We start from the raw sequence: 24,144 nt of genomic DNA, 5'->3' as shown, positions 1-24,144 counted from the left end.
CCACCCACTTACTCACTCACTCAACCACTCACCCACCCACCCACTCACTCACTCACTCACTCACTCACCCACCCACCCACTCACTCACCCACTCACTCACTCACTCACTCACTCACTCACTCACTCACTCACTCACTCACTCACTCACCCACTCACTCACTCACTCATCCACCCCCTCACCCACTCACTCATTCACTCACTCATCCACCCACCCACCCACTCACTCACCCACTCACTCACCCACTCACTCACCCACCCCCTCACCCACTCACTCACTCACTCACTCATCCACTCACTCACTCACTCACTCACTCACTCACTCACCCACTCACTCACTCATCCACCCCCTCACCCACTCACTCACTCACCCACTCATCCACCCCCTCACCCACTCACTCATTCACTGACTCACTCACTCACCCACTCACTCACTCACTCATCCACCCCCTCACCCACTCACTCATTCACTCACTCACTCATCCACACACTCACTCACCCACCCACCCACCCACTCACTCACTCACTCACTCACTCACTCATCCACCCCCTCACCCACTCACTCATTCACTCACTCACTCATCCACCCCCTCACCCACTCACCCACACGCTCACACACTTACTCACTCACCCACACACTCACTCACTCACTCACCCACCCACTCACTCACCCACCCACTCACTCACCCACCCACTCACTCACTCACTCACTCACTCACTCACTCATCCACCCCCTCACCCACTCACTCATTCACTCACTCACTCATTCACTCACTCACTCACTCACTCACTCACTCACTCATCCAACCACTAATTCACTCACCCACTCACCCACCCACTCACTCACTCACTCATCCACCCCCTCACCCACTCACTTATTCACTCACTCACTCATCCACACACTCACTCACCCACCCACTCACTCACTCACTCACTCATCCACACACTCACTCACTCACCCACACGCTCACACACTCACTCACTCACCCACACACTCACTCACTCACCCACCCACCCACTCACTCACTCACTCACTCACTCATCCACCCCCTCACCCACTCACTCACTCACTCATCCAACCACTAATTCACTCACCCACTCACCCACCCACCCACTCACCCACTCACTCACTCATTCACTCACTCACTCATTCACTCACTCACTCACTCACTCACTCACTCATCCAACCACTAATTCACTCACCCACTCACCCACCCACTCACTCACTCACTCACTCACTCACTCACTCACCCACCCACTCACTCACTCACTCACTCATCCACCCCCTCACCCACTCACTTATTCACTCACTCACTCATCCACACACTCACTCATACACACGCTCACTCACTCACCCACACGCTCACACACTCACTCACTCACCCACACACTCACTCACTCACCCAGCCACCCACTCACTCACTCACTCACTCATCCACCCCCTCACCCACTCACTCACTCACTCATCCAACCACTAATTCACTCACCCACTCACCCACCCACCCACTCACTCACTCACTCATTCATCCACCCCCTCACCCACTCACTCATTCCCTCACTCACTCATCCAACCACTAATTCACTCACCCACTCACTCATCCACCCACCCACTAACTCACTCACCCACTCACTCATTAACTCACTCACTCATCCAACCAACCACTAATTCACTCACTCACTCACCCACCCACTCACTCACTCACTCACTCACTCACCCACCCACTCACTCATTCACTCACTCACTCACTCACTCACTCATCCAACCACTAATTCACTCACCCACTCACTCATCCACCCCTCACCCACTCACTTATTCACTCACTCGCTCATCCACCCCCTCACCCACTCACTCATTCACTCACTCATCCAACCACTAATTCACTCACTCACTCACTCACTCACTCACTCATCCAACCACCTACTCCCCACCCACTCACCCACTCAACACTTACTATATAATAGCAAAATTCAAAATAGTTTCAGATGGAGTTTAGCCCTAGGCTAAACTAACCCTAACCCTAACATTGCACATCAGTTTCCGAAAGTAGCCTATTTCTTGTCAAGTACCTGTATATCTACTAATTGTATTTTAATCCTAACTTTTATTTACCTTTTTTTTTTTTTTTTTTTTTTGTGATTACTTGAAAACTACACTCAAATGTGACTTGATCGGATGATTTGTTGGCCGTGCAGGAGGGGGAGACAGTTGAACTGAGGGTGATCAGAGAACAGGGCCAGTTACTCAACCAACTCATAAGATATACAGTGATTCCTTCTGGAAATGCTCAGTTTTATGGTGCCACGGGGATCCTAGAGTTCCAGCCAGGGGAGAGGGAAGTTATGGTGGCCCTAGTAGCCAAGCCTGATGGGATACCAGAGGTAAGTCTTCAGGACTAATGATTAGTGGTGACTAATGTTTATCATAATAATAAAACTGACCTTGTGTTACGTAAGATGATCTACAAACTTCCTTACATTTCCCTTAATGTTAAGATACTTTAACACTTCACATATTTTTGTCTGTCTTGTCTTCAGCTAGATGAGACATTCTCAGTGGTCCTTAGCAGCCACAGCACGCCAGCTAGTCGCCTTGGTAACCGAAGGCAGGTCAACATTACCGTGCGTAAAAGTGATGACCCATTTGGGGTCATTGAGTTCATTCAACCTGGCCTAGACTTCACCATCAATGAGAGTAAAGCCATGGATGTTCAGTCAGGTACAGAGATCTTTAAGCTACAGCTTTGGGTCACTTTACTTTTTTATCTTTTAGTTTCAGTTGTTTGTCATTTTAAAATAACATCTCATTATGATCTCTGATAGCATCCTACCCCATTGGGAGAAGCAGGGGTAGGTTTGGGAACGTGTCGGTCTTGTGGATTCTTGAACCGACCCATTCAGGAGACATTAACCCAGTGCAGGGTGAGATCATCTTTGCTGAAGGGGAGTACCTGAAGAACCTGACCCTATTTTCTGTGCCAGATGAGGTAAGCTTCAGCAGTTGTCGATAATACTGTTTATTGAGGACAACCATATTTATATTACAAATTTATCATTTGTTTGATGCAGATCCCAGAGAAAACTGAAAATTTCACCATCACCCTTCTGAATACAACGGGTGGAGCAAGACTAGGAAGCAATCTCAGTGCAAAGTTAAAGATTCGTGAGAATGATGATCCAATATATTTTGCCGGTATGTTTGGGATTCATTATAATGTACATATTTATTTGAAGACAAAAAGGTTACACATGAGCCCCCTGCTGAAAAATCCAGCATTGCTGCTCACCACATGTTTTGGTTGCTGGTTTTCTGGTCACCAGCACTGGAAGCGGGAGTGCTAGTAGAGCAGCTACACTAGCTCAGTTTTGCTTGAGAACAAAATGATTATGCTGGTCCACCAGCTAGACCAACACTATACCAGATTCAACCATCATAAACCTGACTGGACCAACATGGAATTCCTGCTGGTTTTATGCTGGACTTTTCAGCTCTCAGAGTTTAAAAAAAAAAAAAAAAAAGTGAGATAAAGTTTAAAATAAGTAATAAAGTCACATTGTGGCATGTAAATTCATATTGTGGGAACAATAGTAATTCTCACAACAATTGTGAGAAGTTTATATACAGTATATAAACAAATGCATACTTTTATTTAGCAAGGGTGCATTAAAGGGGTAGTTCACCCAAAAATGAAAATTATCCCATAATTTACTCACCCTCTAGCCATCCTAGATGTATATGACTTTCTTTTTTCCAAACACAATCAGGGTTATATTACAAAAATATCCAGGATCTTCCAAACTTTATAATAGGAATGAAGGTGCCATTTTTTTGAAGCCCAAAAAAGCGCATCCATACATCATAAAAGTAATCCATACGGCTCCAGGGGGTTACTAATGGCCTTCTGAAGCAAAGCGATGTAAGAAAAATATCCATAATTATAACTTTATAAACTGTAATCACTAGCTACCGGTAACGGCCTTCCAATCGTTCATTAGAGAGTTGAGTTCTGTATGATGTAAGATGTAGGAGTAGCATACTGTAAGCTTAGGTGAGTCTAGACTCCTCTCGCGGTTCAAACAAATAAAGCTGGGCAACAAACTCAAGCTCCTTCAAAATTTCTCTTAAAAAATTATTGTTTTAGACTTCTAATTTATGACTGGTGCTTTGTTTTGCTCTATCTTCTGTGCTTCCACGTTCCTCAATACGTCTTGCATCAGGTTAGAGGTCACTCTTCGACCGGAACTAGACTCGTGTACGGCTGTTACCAGAAGCCATTTATTATAGTTTATAAAGTCATAAATATGGATATTTGTCCTACAAAAACACATAGCTTCACTTCAGACAGTCTTTATTAACCACCTGGAGCCATATGGATTACTTTTATGATGGATTGATGCATTTTTGTTTTTTTCAAAATATAGCTTCAAAATATTTTACCCTTCACTCCCATTACAAAGGATATTTTTTTAATATAACTCTGATTGTGTTTGGCTGAAAGAAAAAAAGATGTATACAGGACGGCTTGAGGGTGAGTAAATTATGGGATAATTTTCATTTTGGGTGAGCTATCCATTTAAATTGACCAAAAGTGACAAATGTTTCAAAACTTTTTTTCTTGTATTCGCCAAAGAAAAAAATGTATTACAGTTTCCACAAAAAGTAATAAACAGCACAACAAGATTCAACATTTATAATAGTAAGAAATGTTTTTTTGAGCACCAAATCAGCATATTAGAATAAATTCTAAAGGATCATGTGACACTGAAGACTGGAGAAATGGCTGCTGAAAATTTGCAGGAATAAATTACATTTTAAAATACATTAAAAAAAAGTTATTTATCCAACAGTTAAATTATAATATTATTCCACAATATTACTGTTTGTACTGTATATTGATCAAATAAATGCATCTTAAACTTTTAAACAGTATTTTTTATATAAAGGTGGAAACGTTCTTCCATAATAGACCCCTTTGCCAATCCTGGTCATTGTTGTGTTATGTTATATTTGCTCACTGTATCAATATAAAATGCCATTTTGTTCTCGTTTGTAATGTGTTTTCTAGAGCCTGTGGTTCAGAGAGTACAAGAAGGGGGCGTGGCCAATTTCACCATTCTGCGAGCTGGTCTGGCTAATTTTATCACCACAGTGAAGTATCGTTTTGAGTATGGTGACACATCACCAGGTGACTTCACTCCACTGAGTAACGACTCAATGCTGGTCTTTGATTTTGGAGAATGGATGAAGAACATATCGGTTGCTGTGGTAGAGGACGACCTACCAGAGACCGATGAACCATTCTACATAGTTCTCTTCAACGCCACGGGTTTGTCGCATCCTCTGCATTAAGTTTTAATTAAACAGATATCCAGTGCATTCTATGTTACAATCGTTTGGTCCCTTTCAACTTGCATTGACATTTGGTTTGTGATGCATTATTTTGGGTGCCAGTCCTACAAATCTCCATGTTTTAAGTGCACTGTTTATATTACCCAATTAGCTTCATTAAATTCCCACTCTGAGAGACAAATCCTCAACTCTTCAACTGTTCTGCAGAGCTAATAAGTCCACCCCATTAAACATTTGTTTTGATTCACACAAAGCACTGTTGATTGGCCTTGACTCTCAAAAGCCCTCTCTAATCCCTGTATTGTGGAACACACACACACGCAAAAGGGTTGGGTGACTGTATAATGTTAATTAAAGAACTCATCACACATCACAAAACAAACCCACCCAGAGCTTTCTCTCTGGAGGTTTTACCACTTGCCTGAGGGACTGTGTTCAGATGCATGCTGGGCGTTATTATGATATGAAGAGTTTTGAGTTTAATATGATTGGTGTGGTTAGCTTGTACCAATTACAACAGTGTCTCATGAAGACTGATCATAGGAATAAATTGCTTTTTAAAATATATTAAACAAGATTCTTAATGACTTGCCCTGCTAATGCTTAAAGAAAAAGAGTTGCTGCCTATAAATATAAAAAGTGTAAGAGTAATACTGTAATTGTATCCTATATTCATGTGTTTTTGTATATGGATCTTATCAGGTGATGCAGTGGTATATGGTCGACACACTGCTACAGTGGTGATTGAGGCCAATGATGATGCCAATGGAATATTCTCTCTGGATTCCACTCAGAAACCAGTGGAGGAGGGAAGAACCAATAACTTTTAGTGAGTCTCCAGTTCTCTATAACCTCTAATATACAGTTGAACTAGATGTAAATGTAACAGCACAGATTGATGTTGATTTAAATAAATCAACATTGTCTCTTAGTATTAGAATAGAAGTAATCATGCTCTACTCTCTGTGAACTTTTGTTTCCATTTGTGTCTCCAGTGTTCTTCGAGACAGAGGACACTTTGGCAATGTCACAATATACTGGCAGCTCTTTGCCAATGACACCCCACTTGAACCTCACCAGGAATTTCTGAACACATCTGGTTCTATAGTATTTCGCACAGGGGAGAAGACAAAACCTATTGTTCTTGAAGCCATCTCTGACAAGCTCCCAGAGTTTAATGAGTTTTATGAGCTCAGACTTATGAACGTCTCAGGTAAAGTCATTGTCTTGATGTCACTCATAAAAAAGCAATCTATATGCTAGTCTACAGTCTTTCTCTTATAGAATCAAATGGACCAAAAATATTGATGACTTATCCTGCACTACACATATTTTTGTCTAATTAAATGCTCTCTAGATTGAGAATGTCCCTCCCCTTAATACCATCTAAAACAAATAACTGCTTTTAGTTACATGACAGTCTTAAACCACAGACTCTCAGGAAACTAAGTAGCACAATGTGGTTCAGGACTGTGATGTAAGTAACTTATTAACGTAACTAAAAACTGTCAGTTATTTTAAAAAGCTGGGGATGATCCTTTTGAAAAGTCCTGCCTAATGCACTTGCTCCATGAGGTTTTTTTAAGTTTTAAGTTTGTGCTAATCTATTACATCAGTTACATCCCTGCTGAAAACTCCAGCATAAATCAGCATGAATTCCATGTTGGTCCAGGCTGGTTTATGCTGGTTAGAGCTGGTATAGTACTGGTCTTGCTGGTGGACCAGCATAGTTATGCTGTTCTTAAAGGGTTAGATCACCCAAAAATGAAAATTCTGTCACTGATTACTCACCCTGGTGTCGTTCCAAACCCGTAAGACTTTTGTTCATCTTCGGAACAAAATGAAGATCTTTTTAAAATGAAATCTGAGAGCTTTCTGTCCCCCCATTGACAGCCTAAGCAACTACCAACTTTCCAGCCCCAGAAAGGTAGTAAAGACGTCATAAAAATAATCCATGGGACTCCAGTGGTTTAACTTCAGTTTTATGAAGTGTCACAAGTGCTTTGTTAGCTCAAAAAACATAATTTACCACTTTATTTACAAAATATTAATCTCCAACATGCATGAAAATAGAATTTTCATTTTTGAGTGAACTAACCCTTTAAGGAAAACTGAGCTAGTGCAGCTGGTTCGACCAGAAAACCAGCAACCAGCATCCCAGCATGCAATATATGATGCTGGTGACCAACATCATACAATGTCGTCTGTAGGTGGCTATCCTGGTGAAGGTGGAAAACTGGCAAAGAAAGACCTCAATGCATCCGTTCTCATTCCCTTCAATGATGATCCATTTGGAGTTTTCGCTATTGCCCCTGAGAGTCTGAAGCGTGAGGTAGCGGAGGATGTCTTATCAGTCAGTGACATGTTGGATGTCACATCCTTCACTATACTTCGCCAGCAAGGCACCTTCGGAGATGTGCGTGTGGCCTGGGAAATCCTGTCAGGAGCTTTCCCACATGGTCTGCCGCCCATGGAAGACCTGATATTGATGGCCTCATTTCCTCAGTCTGTAGAGCTCCGACCACATGCCAGGAGACGCCATGCAGGCACCGATGCATTCTTCTTCTCTGGACTTCCAGGAGCTTATGGGTCCATCAGTCCAGAAACCCATCTGCAGGTTCCACAGAACCTGGCTAACTTCACTCTGTCAGTCTGGCTGATGCCCAGACCCAATACAGATGGGTTTATTGTTTCTAAAGGCAATGGGAATGGAACTATATATTATGGAGTTCAGGTCCAGACCAATGAGTCCCACGTTACCGTTATGCTTCATTACACAACCATAGGATCTAACAGCACACAGGTGGCACGAGCTACTTCAACTAAATTTGTAGAGGATAACACATGGGTTCATATCATCATTGCTGTGGAAGATGGAATCATTGAGTTTTATCTGGATGGAAGCCCAATCCCTGGGGGGATTAAGAGTCTAAAAGGAGAAGCCATTATAAATGGTGAGTAAAAATTGTATTTATTTATTTATTTATTTATTACAAATTAGGAAACCACCTCTGCCATATTTACTTCATTCATAGCTCCTCTCATAGAGAAATTCCTCATACTTGTGTTGGTCAAGCAATGAGATGTGGTTCTTCATCCACTCTTGTGGCCCATATCTGGTGAGAGCCCTGTGCCATTGTTTGGTGTTTCACAGGAAGATATGCTTGACTGAACGCTGGGCCACTTCTGGACATTGTTAACAGCACATAAAGGCAGCCGGCATACTGTCTCTAACTGAAAACAAAAGAGCCCCCACTAAGACTTGACATCTCTTATGCCATCGTCAGTCAAGTGAATGTACACATAAACTGCAAGGAAATCTGAGATCGTCTCGGATTGTTAGCTTAACCGGTGATTACGGCCTTTGTTCAACGTTCTTGTTTGGGCTCCATGAAGCGTATTTCCTCAATTTGTACAGTTGTGTGGCTTTGAATGTCTCTCTGGTGGTCAGGAGGTTACTGCTTGAAGCTGGTGTAACCAATAAGTATGAACTCTACCCTTTTTATTCCAATTTCACCGCTGTCACATCATAGAAAGTGTTCCTCTTAACCACCTGCTTATATAATGAATTATCTCAGCCCAGTAGGAAGGCTATGCCAATGGTGATTGAAAGGGACACATTTCACTATGTTTTGTTAGCTGGGCCAGAGACTGTGTTTGCTTGAATACACTGCTTTAAATACAGTGCTGTTCCATGCAATGTTCTTTTTTAATCCTGCAACATAGATTATGTGCATTTATGATGCTACATGATTTTGTTTGGTTCATGCATTCATATTAGTGATGCATACTGCTCATTCTTAAGTATTAAACTTTGGCAGATAACTCATCCAGCACTGGTTATGCTAAAGATAAGAGTGATTCATCAAATTATGCATCTTATCGAGGAGAGGTGTGCTGTCACTGTTCTAAGTAATCAAATTTATGGTTTTAATTGGTGAAATAAGAGAAGAAAAAGTCCCATAGACTTAAATTAAAGAAGGAACCCAGGGACCAAGCTTTTTTGACTTTGACCTAGCAAACTATGTAACACACCGTTGCATAGAAACACCCTAAAACCACTCCGAATATCTTACATATAAGCACTCTGGCAACCACCAACAGCCCCTTAGCATCATGGTCAGTGAGAAGCACAATCTAAGGACAAGAATAATCTAAATCATTTATCTTTAAATTTTATTTTATTTTTCAATATTTTTTTTTATTTATTCTTATAATAAAATGTACTTTATTTTATATTTTAATTTCACTGTGGTAAATGTTCTTATTTTATTATTTTTTATTTTTGTACTTATTACATTTCTTATTGAGGAAAGGTGTCTAAGTACTTATGAGTAAACAAAAAGTCAGTCAGACTTACTTTAAAGTAGAACCCTGAGCCATATTTAGGGACCAAACTTTTTTGACTTTGACCTGTAAGCAGTTACCTAGCACTCAGAACACCTTAGCTACCACATATTAATGCCAACCACCTACAGCCCTTTAGCATCATAGTCTGACAAGCATCTTCAGGAATCCACCCACCTGAAGCAACCTGGTAACATTCAAGCACAAGATATTCTGGGGTTTAAACAAACCATTCTGGTTGCAAGCCCAGATCTTTACCCACAAAGCCACACCACCCATTCTAACTCCTTACATTTAACTTCCTCCGTACAGATTCTGCGCCTATTAGGATCGGTTCCAACCCAGATGGTGAACAGCGCTTCACTGGTCTTCTACAAGACCTCCGGCTGTACTCCAGCTGGCTCAACCGCTCTGAGATTCATGAGCTACACAACCAACCAGCCAAGACCGACCTCCACAACGTGTCAGGGTACCTGACATACAGACAGGAGGAGAAACTGAAGTCGTTTTTAGTCGAAGTACGGGACGATCAAGAAGAGGAAGGTGAGGAGGTTTTCTACTTACAGCTGGTGGCTGTTCAAGGTGGAGCCCGTCTGCCAATGCCCAGACCTACCGCCGTTCTCAGAGTCATGAAGAGTGATAATGCCAATGGACTTTTTGGCTTTACCGGTTCCTGTATACCAGATGTAGGTGAAAAATAAGTCTTTCATATCATTATCCAGCTAATTTATGGTCATAATATAATATAATATAATATAATATAATATAATATAATATAATATAATAATGAACATGCTAACTAATTCTGAAAAACATAGACATCCAACGGTGACATTCAATGAGAAATCTGTAATGTGGCTAAACAGATAGGCTTCTGACCAGCACAATTAAGGTCTAATGAGTTAACATCTAACTGTATTATTTGATTAAGTACCCAAGTTGCTTCTTCGTCAGTGTTTGGTTTACCTCCCCTCCGAAAGCACGTAACATGACCCCTAGTTGTGAGACCATGTCTTCATGTATATTTAATTTATCTTCACGCCTGGATGGATGGCGCGTGCATTCTTCTCTTCAAGGAGATTGGATGCATGGCATCTCCAATGGCTTGTTCGATTAATAAGACAGATGGTCAGTGAATTCCTTTAGAGGAAGACCTCTCAATTAGTGACCGAAGAGACATAGTAGAATGTGCTTTCTCTTATGCCCTCAACAAATAGAAACATGACTAAGCTGAAAACGGAATGCGAACATTTAGCGACTTAAGTGAAATGTAAATTCTTGTACAATGTTTAATGACCATGTAACTCAAGGTTACACTGAATTACCATTTTATCCTGTCAAAATTGAGTCTGTTTCTCAGTCCGAGTTTATAACATTTTAACCTAACAACAACTAATTCAATTCTGAATGGTTAAAATAATTCTGTTAAAAGGTCCTGGAGTTCATTTTGTTCTGCTGTACTTGGCTTACAATGACCTTTATCCTTTCTTTATCAGATATCTGAGGAGGGCTCTATGATCTCCTGTGTAGTGGAGCGCACACGTGGTGCTCTGGACCATGTCTATGTAAGCTACACCGTCACTCAGGTTGATTCTCCCGCAGACTTGTCAAATACCTCCGACTTTGCCAATTCTACAGGCTCCATCCATTTCCTGCCGGGCCAGCGCTCTGAGGTAACAGGATTGACCTTGTCAAGCAGTTATTATTAATGACCACAGGACCACTAATTAACATTGTAAAAGTATTATTGATGCATAATGCCTGGGCTACATGACAATTGTGTATAAAATTATATTGAAAATACAAATATACATTAACCACCAGTAACCCTGTAGTATCAATTAAAAAGAAATATTGTCATTATCATCAAAATTAGAAAATGAAAGCAAAAATGTTTTTATGTTAATCAATGCAGTTGTCATTAATCAATGCATTAATCAATGCAGTTTATCATTAGGAAATTCTGATGCACCTGCTGCTCTCCAGCTTTCCACAGATCTGAGAACAGACATTTGTGAATGTTGATCCAAATTGTTAATATATGGCTCCATCTAGTGGTGGTTTTAGTCACTTATGTTTAACTGACCATGTAAATGCATTGACTAACGGCAAAGTCTCACACATAATTGTCTTCATATTTGATGTCCCACAGGTTTTAAACCTGCTGGTTCTAAATGATGACCTGCCTGAAGTCGATGAGCACTTCCGGGTTAAGCTGGTGTCGGCTGAGTCAGGTGATGGGAAACCAGGTTCCACTCCCACCAGTGGAGCCAGCGTTGACCCAAACAATGCCATCAATAATATTACTGTCAAAGCCAGCGATCATCCATATGGTACATTGATATATACATATACATACATACACACACACACACACACACACATATATTTCAATCATGACAACTCTCGGAAGATTTTTAGCATGGTAAGGGATATGACAATGTTAATGTATTTGGTCTTGGTGGAATAGATCTGCTATGCTGCTGCTGAATTGCTGTTACTGTAGATTATTGCTGCTGCTGATTATTGAGTACAGGAACTTGCTACTGCCAATACATATGCCGATTCGCTGCTGCGAGTGAGACATAGTGCTGCTGCACAAATAGAATATATCAATAACCGATAGCAGATCTATACAGGTGGAGCTGGGGAAGGTGGAGGGTTTTAGAGGAAATCTGAAGTGCGCTGCAAACTGCTATAGTGAATGTAACCAGCCATTTAAATGTGTGAGCAACAAGCTCATTGGCTGCAGAAGTGACATGGACCAATCAGCTTGTGCCAAGTAGTTAATGCTATAATTATCATCAGCTTGCATTAAAGATCTATCAGCCTACGCCATCTAGAGTTTCATGACTGAACTACATATAGTATATAGTAGCATTTTAGCTATATTCTTTCATTTATTTCATAAATGACTACTTATTATTATAATTTCAGGCCTGCTGCAGTTTCAAACTACCCCAGTGCCCGTGGGCATGATCAGACCCTCACTGGAGGAGGCGCATGTGACTGTTCAAGAGGAGGCTGGTGTGGTCAGTCTGCTGGTAGCCAGAGCACAAGGACTGCTGGGAATGGTGATGGTGGGCTATCGTACGTCTCCATTCACAGCTGCTGGTTCAGAGGACTATGAGGTATCAGCAACTTTTTTTTTATAATTTATACTTATCTTCAGCAAGGATGCATTAAATCAAAAGTGACCGTAGAGACATTTATAATGTTTAAAAAGAATTCTATTTTAAATAAATGCTGCTCTTTTGAACTTTCTATTCATCAGAGAAACTTGAAAATGAAAATGCATCATGGTTTCCATAAAAAAAAAAAAATGTTTTCAACATTGATAATAATAAGAAATGTTTCTTGGGCACCACATCAGCATAATAGAATGATTTCTGAAGGATCATGTGACACTGAAGACGGTGTAAGAAAATTCAAACTGCTGAAAATTAAGCTTTACAATCACAGGAATAAGTTATACTTTAAAATTTATTAAAATAAAAAACAGTTTGTAATACTATTTTAAAATATTACTGTTTTTACTGTATTTTTGATCAAATAAATGCAGCCTTGGTGAGATTAAAAGACTTCTTAAAGACAATAAAGAATCTTAACTTTTGAACAATAGTGTGTACGTTGTTAGTCTTTGCTCTATTAAACAGTCCAACAAAAAGAGTCATTTTCCACTACCAAGACTGCCTACTGAAATTCCTTTGTATATTAAAATGGCACAATTCCTTACCATTTTCTGACAGGACACAGAGGGATTTCTAGACTTCTTGCCTGGCGAAAGATTTAAGTACATCAATGTGACTATTATAGACAACTTGGTGCCAGAGTTGGACAAAGTCTTCAGAGTGGAGCTGTATAATCCAAATGGAGGAGGTAAGAAAACTTGTGTCAGTTAAAAACTTGCTTTTCAGATTGATTCTGTGTCCTCTCTTTTACCTTCGTGATTTTCCTTTCACTGTCTCCGCATGCAATGTCTCCCTTGGGCTCCATTCATGCTGTTTGGGCATGATTATGGAGTATTCAGTTTGATTTTAATATGTACTATGTGTGATTCCTGTTATGTCTGGTATGAATCTTGTGTGCTCCTGTCTGGCTACTGTGTGCTCCTTTAGTGGATCCGTTTTTTGCTAGCGAAGGCAGTGGAAGTGGCGAGAGTGACACTGACCTCTTTCTTCCATCCTTTCACTATCATTATGGTAAGAATCTTAAGCCTTCATGCATTTTCGTGTTTCAGTGTTTACTCTTCCCTCATTCCCATTACTCGCTGTAATATCAGACTGGATCCTGTGAGAAAATCAGAAATATCAGCTTGACTTTAAATCTAAAGTGCCTCTTAATATTGTCAAAGTTCCCTTTAGGTTGAGAAAAAGAGGTTTTATTTGTTTTATTATTTCCTAACTACTTGAATAGCTCCTGCTTTTGCATTTCAGAGGCACTCCATTATCTGTCATTTGGCCCTTGGCAGAGCTTTTCAACAGAACTTCTTTTAACCAATGCTAATTCACTGCTTACTGTGCTTTTTGTTTTTCTTTCTTTTGTTGATTTATTGTGTAATTGAGGTCACCCCTTACACAAGCTTCATTCTGTAAGTCCTAGATTAAAAGTTGTAAAGTTTAAGAGCTGCCCATAACGGTCAAATCCCCAGACTCCGGATTGTTGACCCTGATTTCTGCCAAGCTGTTTACATAGTTCTAAGGCCTGTGAGCAATACCACTAGAGACGTGGGAAAAGCAAATAGCCTTCATGTTTAAGGGAGGCCAGAAGGGGTATATTATGTTTTGAAAATGTCAAGTTTTTCACCTCTGTTACACATCCTGTTGTTTAGAAGTGTTTAAAAGTAGTAGTAAAAAGTATGAGTCCACTTATAATAGGTGAAGAGTTTTATTTTTTTTCTTTCTCTCTCTTATTTTATATCATGACTTGTATAATGACAATATTCCTTTTTGCTCTGAAGCTAACCTGGGTGCTGCTGCTCGTATCATCGTGACCATCGCTGCCTCTGACGAGGCTCATGGCATCTTCCAGTTTAGCGCTGACTCTCTGACTGTGAACGGCACAGAGCCTGAGGAGGGCAGGAGTACTGTAGTGCTGCAGGTCTGTCCTAGTTATTAAAAATATTTCATCAACTATTGTGTCTGCATTCAGAAATGTGTAAAACTGCACATATATGTTTTTTATACAATTATGCTCTTTTTGTGATGAGCCAGTTTTTGTTTTTTAAAAGGATCTTTAAAAATTATTTCTTAAAACAATCAAATATATTACAAATATTATATATTCTATATTTCTATAAAAATATTTTAATTAATCTGTTTCACTGCAATAAACTAAATAAGGCATGTGTTGCAATAAACATTCAGACATGATATTATAGACAATTTGTGTAAAAAAAAAAAAAAAAACTAAACAATGTAAACTACCATTCAAAGTTTTGGGTCTCTTAAAAAAAAAAAAAAAAGTTAAAGTCTCTTATGCTTACCAAGGCTGCATTTATTTGATCAAAAATACAGTAAAAACAGTAATGTTGTGACATAATATTAATGTAAAATAACTGTTTCTATTTTAATATATTTTAAAATTAATATATATTTTATTCCTGTAATGGCAAAGCTGAATTTTCAGCATCATTACTCCAGTATTCAGTGTCACATGATCCTTCAGAAATCATTCTAATATACTGATTTGGTGTTCAAGAAACATTTCTCATTATTGTCAATGTTGAAAATAGTTGTGCTGCTTAATATTTTAGCATAAACCGTGATGCATTTTTTTCAAGATTCTTTGGTGAGTAGAAAGTTTATTTCAGCATTTAAAACAGCATTTATTTGAAATATAAATCATTTTTAGAGTCATTAAATAAAAATGAAAAAAAAAAAAATTCATCATGAAAAAAACTAGTACAGATGAGAGAATTGTTAATGTTTAATATGAGTACGTTTCCTGTTTTTCACAGGTGATTCGTACCTTTGGCGCTCTGTCCATTGTGACTGTGTACTGGGAGGCAGATGCTAATTCAGAGGGAGAACTTGTTTATAGATCTGGCAACGTGACCTTTGAGGTGGGCCAGACTGTTAGAAGCATCTACATACTGATTTCCCAAGATGACATTCCAGAACTCGACAAAAGCTTCAGAGTCCGCCTCACTAATGTTTCTCATGGTCGACTTGGGAAGGAAACTACTGCCACGCTGACTGTATTGGCCAGTGATGATCCTTATGGACTTTTTGTATTCTCTGACAACAGCAGGCCATTCCTTGTGGCAGAAGCAAATGCTGTCATCACCTTGACCATACAGAGGAGAAAGGGGTTAATGGGAAGAGTGCGAGTGTCATACCGAACATTGAGGGACACTGATGCAGCTCCGTATAGCACACCAGGAGTGGGTCGGGCCAGTGCAGGGAATGACTTTGTGGCTGTTGTGGAGTCGGTGATATTCTCAGCTAATCAAAGTGAAGTAAATGTGACCCTGAGGGTACTTGATGACGAGGAACCAGAGAGGGCGGAATCTGTGTTTTTGGAAATTGTCAATGTCACTTTGGTTGAAGGGCTGCAACTCAGACCAGGTAAAAGTCACTTGGAAAAGAAGTCTTGAATTATTATCTTGAAATGCACAAAGTAATACTACATTAAAAAAACAAAAAAAACAAAACAAAAAAAAAGTCAGTGTACTAAGAATAACTGTTGGTTTTCCAGTTGCACTTTCCCCTCGACTTGGCCCACGGAACGCCACAGTTGCTCAGGTCATTATAGAGGCCAGCGATGATGCTTTTGGGGTCCTACAACTGTCTTCCTCAGCAGTGAGCGTGCCTGAGTACTACACCGGACCTATAATAAATGTAACACGTGTTGGAGGGATTTTTGCTGATGTGTCTGTCAAGTTTAGAGCAGTGCCAATGACCGCTAGAGTGGGTGAGTTTTTATGAAAATGTATTTCAGCTAATTTGAACCTTGCCTCCTAGGGGGTTCAAAAGTCAGAAACCATATATATATATATATATATATATATATATATATATATATATATATGTATATATAGCACAATTGTTTTCAACATTGATTAAAATAATTATAATAGAGCGCCAAATCAGCCTATTAGAATAATTTCTGAAGAATCATGTGATACAGAAGTCTGGAGTAATGGCTGCTGACAATTCAGTTTAATAGATTATAATAGATTATATTTAGTAGATTATATTTATTCATCTTAATAAATTATATTTTAAGATATGTTAAAATAGATTTTTTTTTTAAATAATATTTTATAATGTTACTGTTTTACTGTATTTATATAGTAAATGCAGAACTGCATATTTCTTTATTTTAAATATAATAGAATGTTTATGGAATTAATGAAACGTTTATTTCAAAAAGTGTAATGCCTGTATCATCACCTTGGAATTATAAAGTTCTATCTGACATTGAGTTATTCAAATATTCTTATTCTATGTACATTACGTGATGTTTTTTTTTTTTTTTTTTGTGTACATTTTGGGTCTATCCTCAAAGGAGTATGAAATGCAAAAACTTTGAAGCTCAATATCTCAAAACTGCTCAGAATGCAGATAGAAACTGGTGACGAGGCTGTGCTTTATCGTGAATAAGTCACAGCCTCCCGCTTCGCGTCACGCCTAACAATGCCCTTCAGCCGTGACTTATTCACAATGCAGCACTAGCCGCAAGTACCTTATTGCTTTTGTAAAACGTTTACTACACAATACAAATATAAAAGCCAAAAATATGTATCAGTGCAACTTTCATGAATTAAACTTTCATCAAAAGTCTTCCTTCTGCCCGAAAAAATAGTCCCTGACCATGAACAGCAACAGAAGTTACATTATTACGCCATTAGATGTGGCGTATGAGTGTGACTGTCTTTATGAGTGTGTCAGTCAGTAGCGAAGACTTTTACATTGATAAGACTGAATTGTTGTGAACACGGAGCAAGACGCAGCTGACAAATGCTTTGACTAGCACTGTCAGTCACGGAAAAACCCCTTAACTGTTAAAAGGACAAGATGATACGTCGGACATTTAAACAGATGTTTTATTATGAACATAGGACTGACCTGAAGGAAAATGCCGAATCTGAATGCAGGTAATAAACTCGGTTACTCGATCTCTTTCTAACAATACTCTTCTACATAATACAGTAAGCTTCAATGAACAATATCAATTGAGAACAAACAGTTTACACTGCTAAGAGTGGTGACTAAGGGTGTTGTGTAGTAATACACAGAACCGTTGGGTGAAGCGGTCATAGCCGTGTTTTATCGAGAATAAAACACAGCTATTGACCAATCAGAATCAAGGACAGGAACTAACCGTTTTATAAATATTTATATATCATATGTTTCTGATTGTGATATATATAGGTGAGGACTACAGTGTGGCCTCTTCTGATGTGGTTTTGCTGGAGGGAGAGAGTAGCAAGCCTGTCCCCATCCTCATCATCAATGATGTGGTGCCTGAGCTGGAAGAGACCTTCCGAATTGAGCTTCTCAACCAGACCACCGGGGGCGCTCTCTTGGGGGACCTCACACAGGCCATCATTACCATCCTGCCCTCAGATGATCCATTTGGATCTTTTGGTTAGTTTCTTATGAATAGCATGCTTGTAATGGATGTTTAGTAAAATGTTCTACTTATTGCTGATGTGGTGACACATAATTGAAGAGAAGTAATATATTTTTGATTGTTAGTTTTTCAGGCTGCACCCTTCACAGTTGAGGAGCCAGCAGTGAATGCATTTGAGGTCTCCCTACCCATAGTGAGGAACGCTGGAACCATGGGCGAAGTCGTTGTCCAGTGGAGAGCCACAATCAATGGGAGACCTGCCACTGGTGATCTCAGACCTTTGTCTGGTGAGGTCAAGTTTGATCCTGGAGAAACATTAAAGACACTGAAAGTGGAGGTTTTGGCTGATGATGTACCTGAAATTGAAGAGGTAAGTCTTGTTTTTTTAAGGTTTATAAGGTTGTATGAAAACTCTGTATTACTTAAATGTATCTGTTTAATTTAGGTTATAAAGGTTCAACTTGTAAGTGCCACCAATGGTGGGAACATTGGGCCTGAGAAAGAGGTTGATATCATTGTTCCTGCCAATGACAACCCTCACGGAACCGTGTACTTTGAGCAAGCAGTATACCGCGTCCAGGAGCCTCTGGAAGGGTTCTCTATTGCGAACGTTACAGTTCGAAGAAGGTAATGTACCTTTGTTTCCCATGTTTTTGAACTAATTTTGTTTTGGACTGTACATTATGTTGTTTTTTTTGTGTGTTTTTACTGCAGTGGTGGAACTTTTGGCATGCTGGAGATTGTTTACAGCACCTCTGAGATTGATATTGTAAGCAATGCTCAAAGGGAAGGCCGAGATTTCCTGGTTTACTATGATTCTTCATTGGCTGGAGCGCCATCTAATGCCCTCCGCAGACCCATCAACATCACTACAGACACAAACATCTTGAATTTCTGTGCCGCGTTCTGCCTTAGAGAGCGAGCTTGCCAAGCTTTCAGCTATATCAACACCCCCAGAGCGAGTTGCTTCTGGGTAACGTCTGGGGCCAGGCAATTGAGTTCTTCCCCACAAACCTTCACCTATTTAAAAAACACCACAGCGGCCGCCTCGCTGTTTAGCTCACAGGCTGTTGCTGGGAGCGACTACATAACCATGACGGCTCAGACCGCAACCATGCTGGACAGATCGGGAGTCGCTAACCTCACTGTACCCATTTTGACTGACTCTTTGCCAGAGGTGGATGAGAGTTTCATGATTAAAATCCTGAAGGTTAGCTTGGTCAACATGACCGCAACTGCCAAGAACTTGCCAATGATCCAGCAGCCGGACGTAGCTTTGGTGACTATAGGGATGAATGGAGATGCATTTGGAATATTTCTGCTCTACAGCATTAACCCTAATGCCACTCAAGATGGGCTGTATCTGGAAGTGAGGGAGGAACCCAGAACTACAGTTCTGCTGGTCATTGAGAGGAGAGGAGGCAGTATGGGACAGGTTACAGTGGAGTGGAAGTATGTTGGCGGCAGTGCCGCACCCAACACTGACTTCAATGGGACGGGGGAGACCCTCATCTTCGCAGAGGGTTAGTCTTGTTTACTTTGTGTTTTTGATGGAAAACACTGGCCATGACTAGTCAACAGGGTTACTTTAGCAATATGTGCTTTTGTCATATGGGCTTTTCACACTTGAATGTTTTAACAAGAGTATTTTTATTTTTTATTTTTATTTCACAGTGGTCATACTTAGTACTTCTTTGGTCTTTTTAATTCAGGATTAAAAGAGCTGATAATACAGTTTTTTTTTTTTTTTTTTTGTCTGTTTGTTTGTTTTTGTTTTTTGTGGCTGTGAATGGCAAATTCTGCATATATATGCTATTACTACACTCTACAGTTTTGGGGGGAAATTTAAATGAATGAATGAATGAATGAATGAAAATCAAATAAATACATACATATCAGTCAAATAAATAAATAAAATATAAATATAAATAAATAAAAATGTGAAAAGCCTAACTGAAGTATATTCTTCATTTCAGCGATTTTTCAGTAGATGAATGACCTCCTGTATGTTCCTTTAAGGTGATGTAAAGAAGACCCTTGAGTTTTTCATCACGGATGACATGAAACCTGAAGACAACGAGACTTTACAGATTGGGTTAGTGAGTACTGAGGGTGGTAGCCGTATCCTTCCCAGTTCGGACACCGTCACCATCCTCATCCTGGCCAATGACAATGCAGCAGGGGTTGTGGGTTTCCACACAGCCTCACGATCGGTCATCGTCAGAGAGGGTCAGTTTTCTCTAACTTCCAACATTTAAGACCAAGAATTAGAATTATAACTATATTAGCATCCACACCAGTGAACAATAACATTCTGTTTTATTGTAAGAGCAGGCTGCAGTTATTATAAGAGCATTGGCTGTAAATGTTTTTTTTTTTTTTTTTTTTTTTAATCGTTCATCAGCTGAATTCTGAAAGTATTTCCAATGATATTGTTATAGCTGTAGTATAATTAGAATGATTATTAAAACTTTATAGTTAGCTTTACAGTTAGTATCTTTGGTGTGAACAGCCCTTTAATCTTGTTAATCCACTGTAGGTAAGCAGATCAGACTTGATCATAGGTCATCATGATGTATTTATTTTTGTAATTTCCCATCAGACAGAGGTGGGTTTAAGAGTAACATAATTTATTTAACTTATATTAGTGGTATGTGCAGGTGTGGAGGCATTTGAAACATGTTGTAAATGGATAATTAGGCATTAGTTTGTGCCCCATAGTAACTAGTAATAGTACCGAGATGAGATGAGTGAAGAGAGATCTGCAACAGCTGCTACATTGGGGGAAATGGTTTGGTGTCATCATGCATGCGTGACAGGACACGTGAATTCTATCCCCGTATATACAGTTGTCTTTGCAACTCTAGAGTAGTTAATCTAGTCAGCAAGGAAGAGGAAGTCTTATACTCACACATCTCAGGCTAATATGAGCTTCTAAAATATCAATTAAGGGCTAAAAAGTTTGCAAACCAGTGCACTCATCACATATTGCCTTCAAATTACAATAGCGTGAAGTCTGTTGAGGCTATCAACACCTTATTACACCAAGAAAATGGTTAATAGCTAAGGTTAGATGTTTATTGTATTCAACAGGTGATAGTTTGTCTCTGCTGGTGGAGAGAACAGCTCCTGCTATTGGAAATGTTACCGTGGAATGGAGAATTGAAGGCCCTCGAGTCTCAATGACTTTTGCAGACACCTCTGGAACTCTCTTTTTCTCTGAGGTAATGTAGAAAAACATACTGTTTGACCAGATCATTTGAGCATTTATATTAAACCATCAAGCCCATGTATTAGTTTACTATTGAAATCAATTGACAATGTTCTGTTAATGTTCTGTCTCATTTTCTGTTTCAGGGAATGCTAAATAATACTATAGTGATAAAGCTACTTGAGGATACCACACCAGAAGAAAGAGAGGAGTACAGAGTTATCCTGTCAAATATACAAACCAAAGGTATTTTTCAGAAACGCACACAGGAAGGAGTTCCTTGAAAGTTTAATGTATATTCAAGTTCAGTCTCATGTTACCATGTTTAGCAAGGCCGCTAACATTTACTGTTGTTTATAAATGTTAAAAATTTTCTAAATATTTCACTACGTTTTCCTTGTCAGGTAAATTATCTTGTTTTAAGGAAAACAAGTCTAAGATTTGGGGGAAAACTGAGAAAATGATATAAAAATTATTTAAAAAAAACACACACACATAAAAACATTAGCTGTTGTTTTCTTATCTTGTTAACTTGCTTGTTAATCACAATTTCCACTTTATCATTATAATAATGACTGTTTACACTTCAGGGTCTCTAGCTTGATCGTAGCTTAACTGCTTAACATATTATAAACACTTTAGGTTGTACTTATTCTATTCTATTCTTTATTCTATTTTTTTTTTTTTTTTAAATAATAATCATATATAATTCTCTCAGGGGTTACCAAGACAGGGATGGCAGCTCTGAGTGCTCAGGGTCGTGAAGCAGTGGTGAGTGTGGAAGCTAGTGACGAGCCATTTGGTTTGCTCAGCATCGCCCCCTCATCCTTAAAAATTACCACAGATGAGAAAGACACCACCATCTGGATTTACATAAACAGAGAGTTTGGTGCATCAGGTTAGTTACGCTAGAAAATTAAACGGTGTTGTCCTGAAGTATGGGGATGTAAATATTGCTCCTTTCCCCCACAGGTGCTGTAAATATAAGCTATGAGACCGTGCAAGGCTCTTTGCAGGACCTCAGACAGACTGAGGGAGCTCTAGCCCAACCAGACCAGGACTTCAGATACGTCGCCAGCTCTGTGATCATGCAGGATGGACAGACGTCTGTGTCCATCCCCATCACCATCATAGATGTATGATGCTGCTGTTTTAACAGTAGCCCCTTTCACACATACAGTTTTACTGGTAAATTACTGGTAAATTACCGTTTACAAATCATGTGTTAACATGACCATTTCATAAATACCGGTAAATCAGTTCAGCAATTTTCCGGTAACATTATGTTGCTATGCGTGAACAAATCAAATCAACATCAAATAGGATTACCATATGAGAAAGTGTGTGGTCAGAACGTGCTGATGTAAAAAGTTTGCTTTGGGCCAAACATAAAGCTCTGTCGGAGCTGTTTACAGTAAGCTCTGTTGCTTTTTTTTTTTTTTTGCTTTTTTTCTTCTATGTAAACATGCACTAGAAAGACATCTGACTGTTCTTTTCTAATAATCAGCACTGCGGCTTTGCAGTTAATATTGCACAATATAGTAACTGCAATACTATAGTAACTGTGACGTGTTCCATGTTGTTAAGAGCAAAAACAAATTCTGTGTGATCATCCCCTTGTCACTCAGTTGTTATAACGTTACTCTGTGCATTCGCTCAGCGGCTGCTGTGAGACACTTGTTGCACACTGCAGTAAGCTAGATCGATTTTAGAATATCATTATAATAAACACTGTGTGGCTTGTGTTGATAAATGGCATGCAATTATTTTTAAAACATATTGTATGATGGAGAAAATGCTATATTACTTGACAAAATAGTGTTTTTCTCTGAGGCATGGTAAAAGCATGGTACTCTCGGAAAATCAAGAAACTAGATTTAAACAATAAGACTAAACGTGTTGAGCTATATAACAATAATTCGTTTTCTGTCTATAAATGCAACCAAACAGTTATTCCCTTGTCTAATAAAACATGTAATATATTAAAGCGTCTTTAGTGTTTCCATGGAAACCGAGGGTAACGCGGATATGACGCCATTGACAGACGACTCCCGGACACATCCCCTGTCCTTGGTTAAAATCGCGATTTTCTCACGGTTTACAAATAGTTGGAAACATTTGAGACATTGTAAGTACTCAACTGCACAAAATATATAACACTTGCTAAGTGTTATTTGGATATTTTACTGCAAAAATCCTACATATTGTGCCTTTAAGTCAAGTCACCTTTATCTATATAGTGCTTTATACAATACAGATTGTTTCAAAGCAGCTTTAAAAAAGAATCAGTGAAATGCAAACAGAATTTAATTCTATTGTGTTGATTCAGTTCAGTTCAATAACTGTTAAGTTTAATCAGTTATGAAATTAGTTCAGTTTAGCTATAAGCAGCTCAAGACAATAGTGTCGTTATTCACTTTGAGTCAGTTCAATGTTGATTCAGTTCAGTTCAATGTGTGAATGGTATCTAACCAGTAAAAAAAACAAACAAACAAACAAAAAAAAAACAGAACACTGTTGCTTGTGTGAACAGTACATTTGTGTATTCATCAGAAAAGTCAATCTCACAGTAATTTTACAGTAAATTACCAGGTTTAATGTGTGAAAGGGTCTAGTGGCTACATTTGAACAGTATTCATTTTATTGTTAATAAATAAAGAAT

At 39.2% G+C, this 24,144-nt stretch overlaps 1 protein-coding gene across 1 annotated transcript in view; it reads left to right on the top strand.

Moving 5' to 3' along the window:
- adgrv1 (adhesion G protein-coupled receptor V1) overlaps window positions 1-24,144 on the top strand; it is a 153,200-nt gene that overhangs the window by 34,655 nt on the left and 94,401 nt on the right. Inside the window, exons 13-38 of the mRNA XM_051895477.1 lie at window positions 2,191-2,376; window positions 2,533-2,713; window positions 2,818-2,981; window positions 3,064-3,187; window positions 5,061-5,321; window positions 6,047-6,173; window positions 6,340-6,557; window positions 7,555-8,298; window positions 10,004-10,377; window positions 11,188-11,364; window positions 11,844-12,024; window positions 12,629-12,822; window positions 13,441-13,570; window positions 13,810-13,893; window positions 14,652-14,791; window positions 15,651-16,260; window positions 16,391-16,606; window positions 18,070-18,285; window positions 18,397-18,641; window positions 18,717-18,898; window positions 18,986-19,794; window positions 20,291-20,500; window positions 21,365-21,495; window positions 21,629-21,728; window positions 22,201-22,380; window positions 22,455-22,618. Of these exons, the coding sequence (XP_051751437.1) occupies window positions 2,191-2,376; window positions 2,533-2,713; window positions 2,818-2,981; window positions 3,064-3,187; window positions 5,061-5,321; window positions 6,047-6,173; window positions 6,340-6,557; window positions 7,555-8,298; window positions 10,004-10,377; window positions 11,188-11,364; window positions 11,844-12,024; window positions 12,629-12,822; window positions 13,441-13,570; window positions 13,810-13,893; window positions 14,652-14,791; window positions 15,651-16,260; window positions 16,391-16,606; window positions 18,070-18,285; window positions 18,397-18,641; window positions 18,717-18,898; window positions 18,986-19,794; window positions 20,291-20,500; window positions 21,365-21,495; window positions 21,629-21,728; window positions 22,201-22,380; window positions 22,455-22,618 (6,348 nt within the window). The remainder of the gene's footprint in view (window positions 1-2,190; window positions 2,377-2,532; window positions 2,714-2,817; window positions 2,982-3,063; window positions 3,188-5,060; window positions 5,322-6,046; window positions 6,174-6,339; window positions 6,558-7,554; window positions 8,299-10,003; window positions 10,378-11,187; window positions 11,365-11,843; window positions 12,025-12,628; window positions 12,823-13,440; window positions 13,571-13,809; window positions 13,894-14,651; window positions 14,792-15,650; window positions 16,261-16,390; window positions 16,607-18,069; window positions 18,286-18,396; window positions 18,642-18,716; window positions 18,899-18,985; window positions 19,795-20,290; window positions 20,501-21,364; window positions 21,496-21,628; window positions 21,729-22,200; window positions 22,381-22,454; window positions 22,619-24,144) is intronic.

Source organism: Ctenopharyngodon idella, chromosome 5, assembly GCF_019924925.1.
Source record: "Ctenopharyngodon idella isolate HZGC_01 chromosome 5, HZGC01, whole genome shotgun sequence".
Taxonomy (NCBI): Eukaryota; Metazoa; Chordata; class Actinopteri; order Cypriniformes; family Xenocyprididae; genus Ctenopharyngodon; species Ctenopharyngodon idella.
This window is presented reverse-complemented; position numbering and strand designations above follow the sequence as displayed.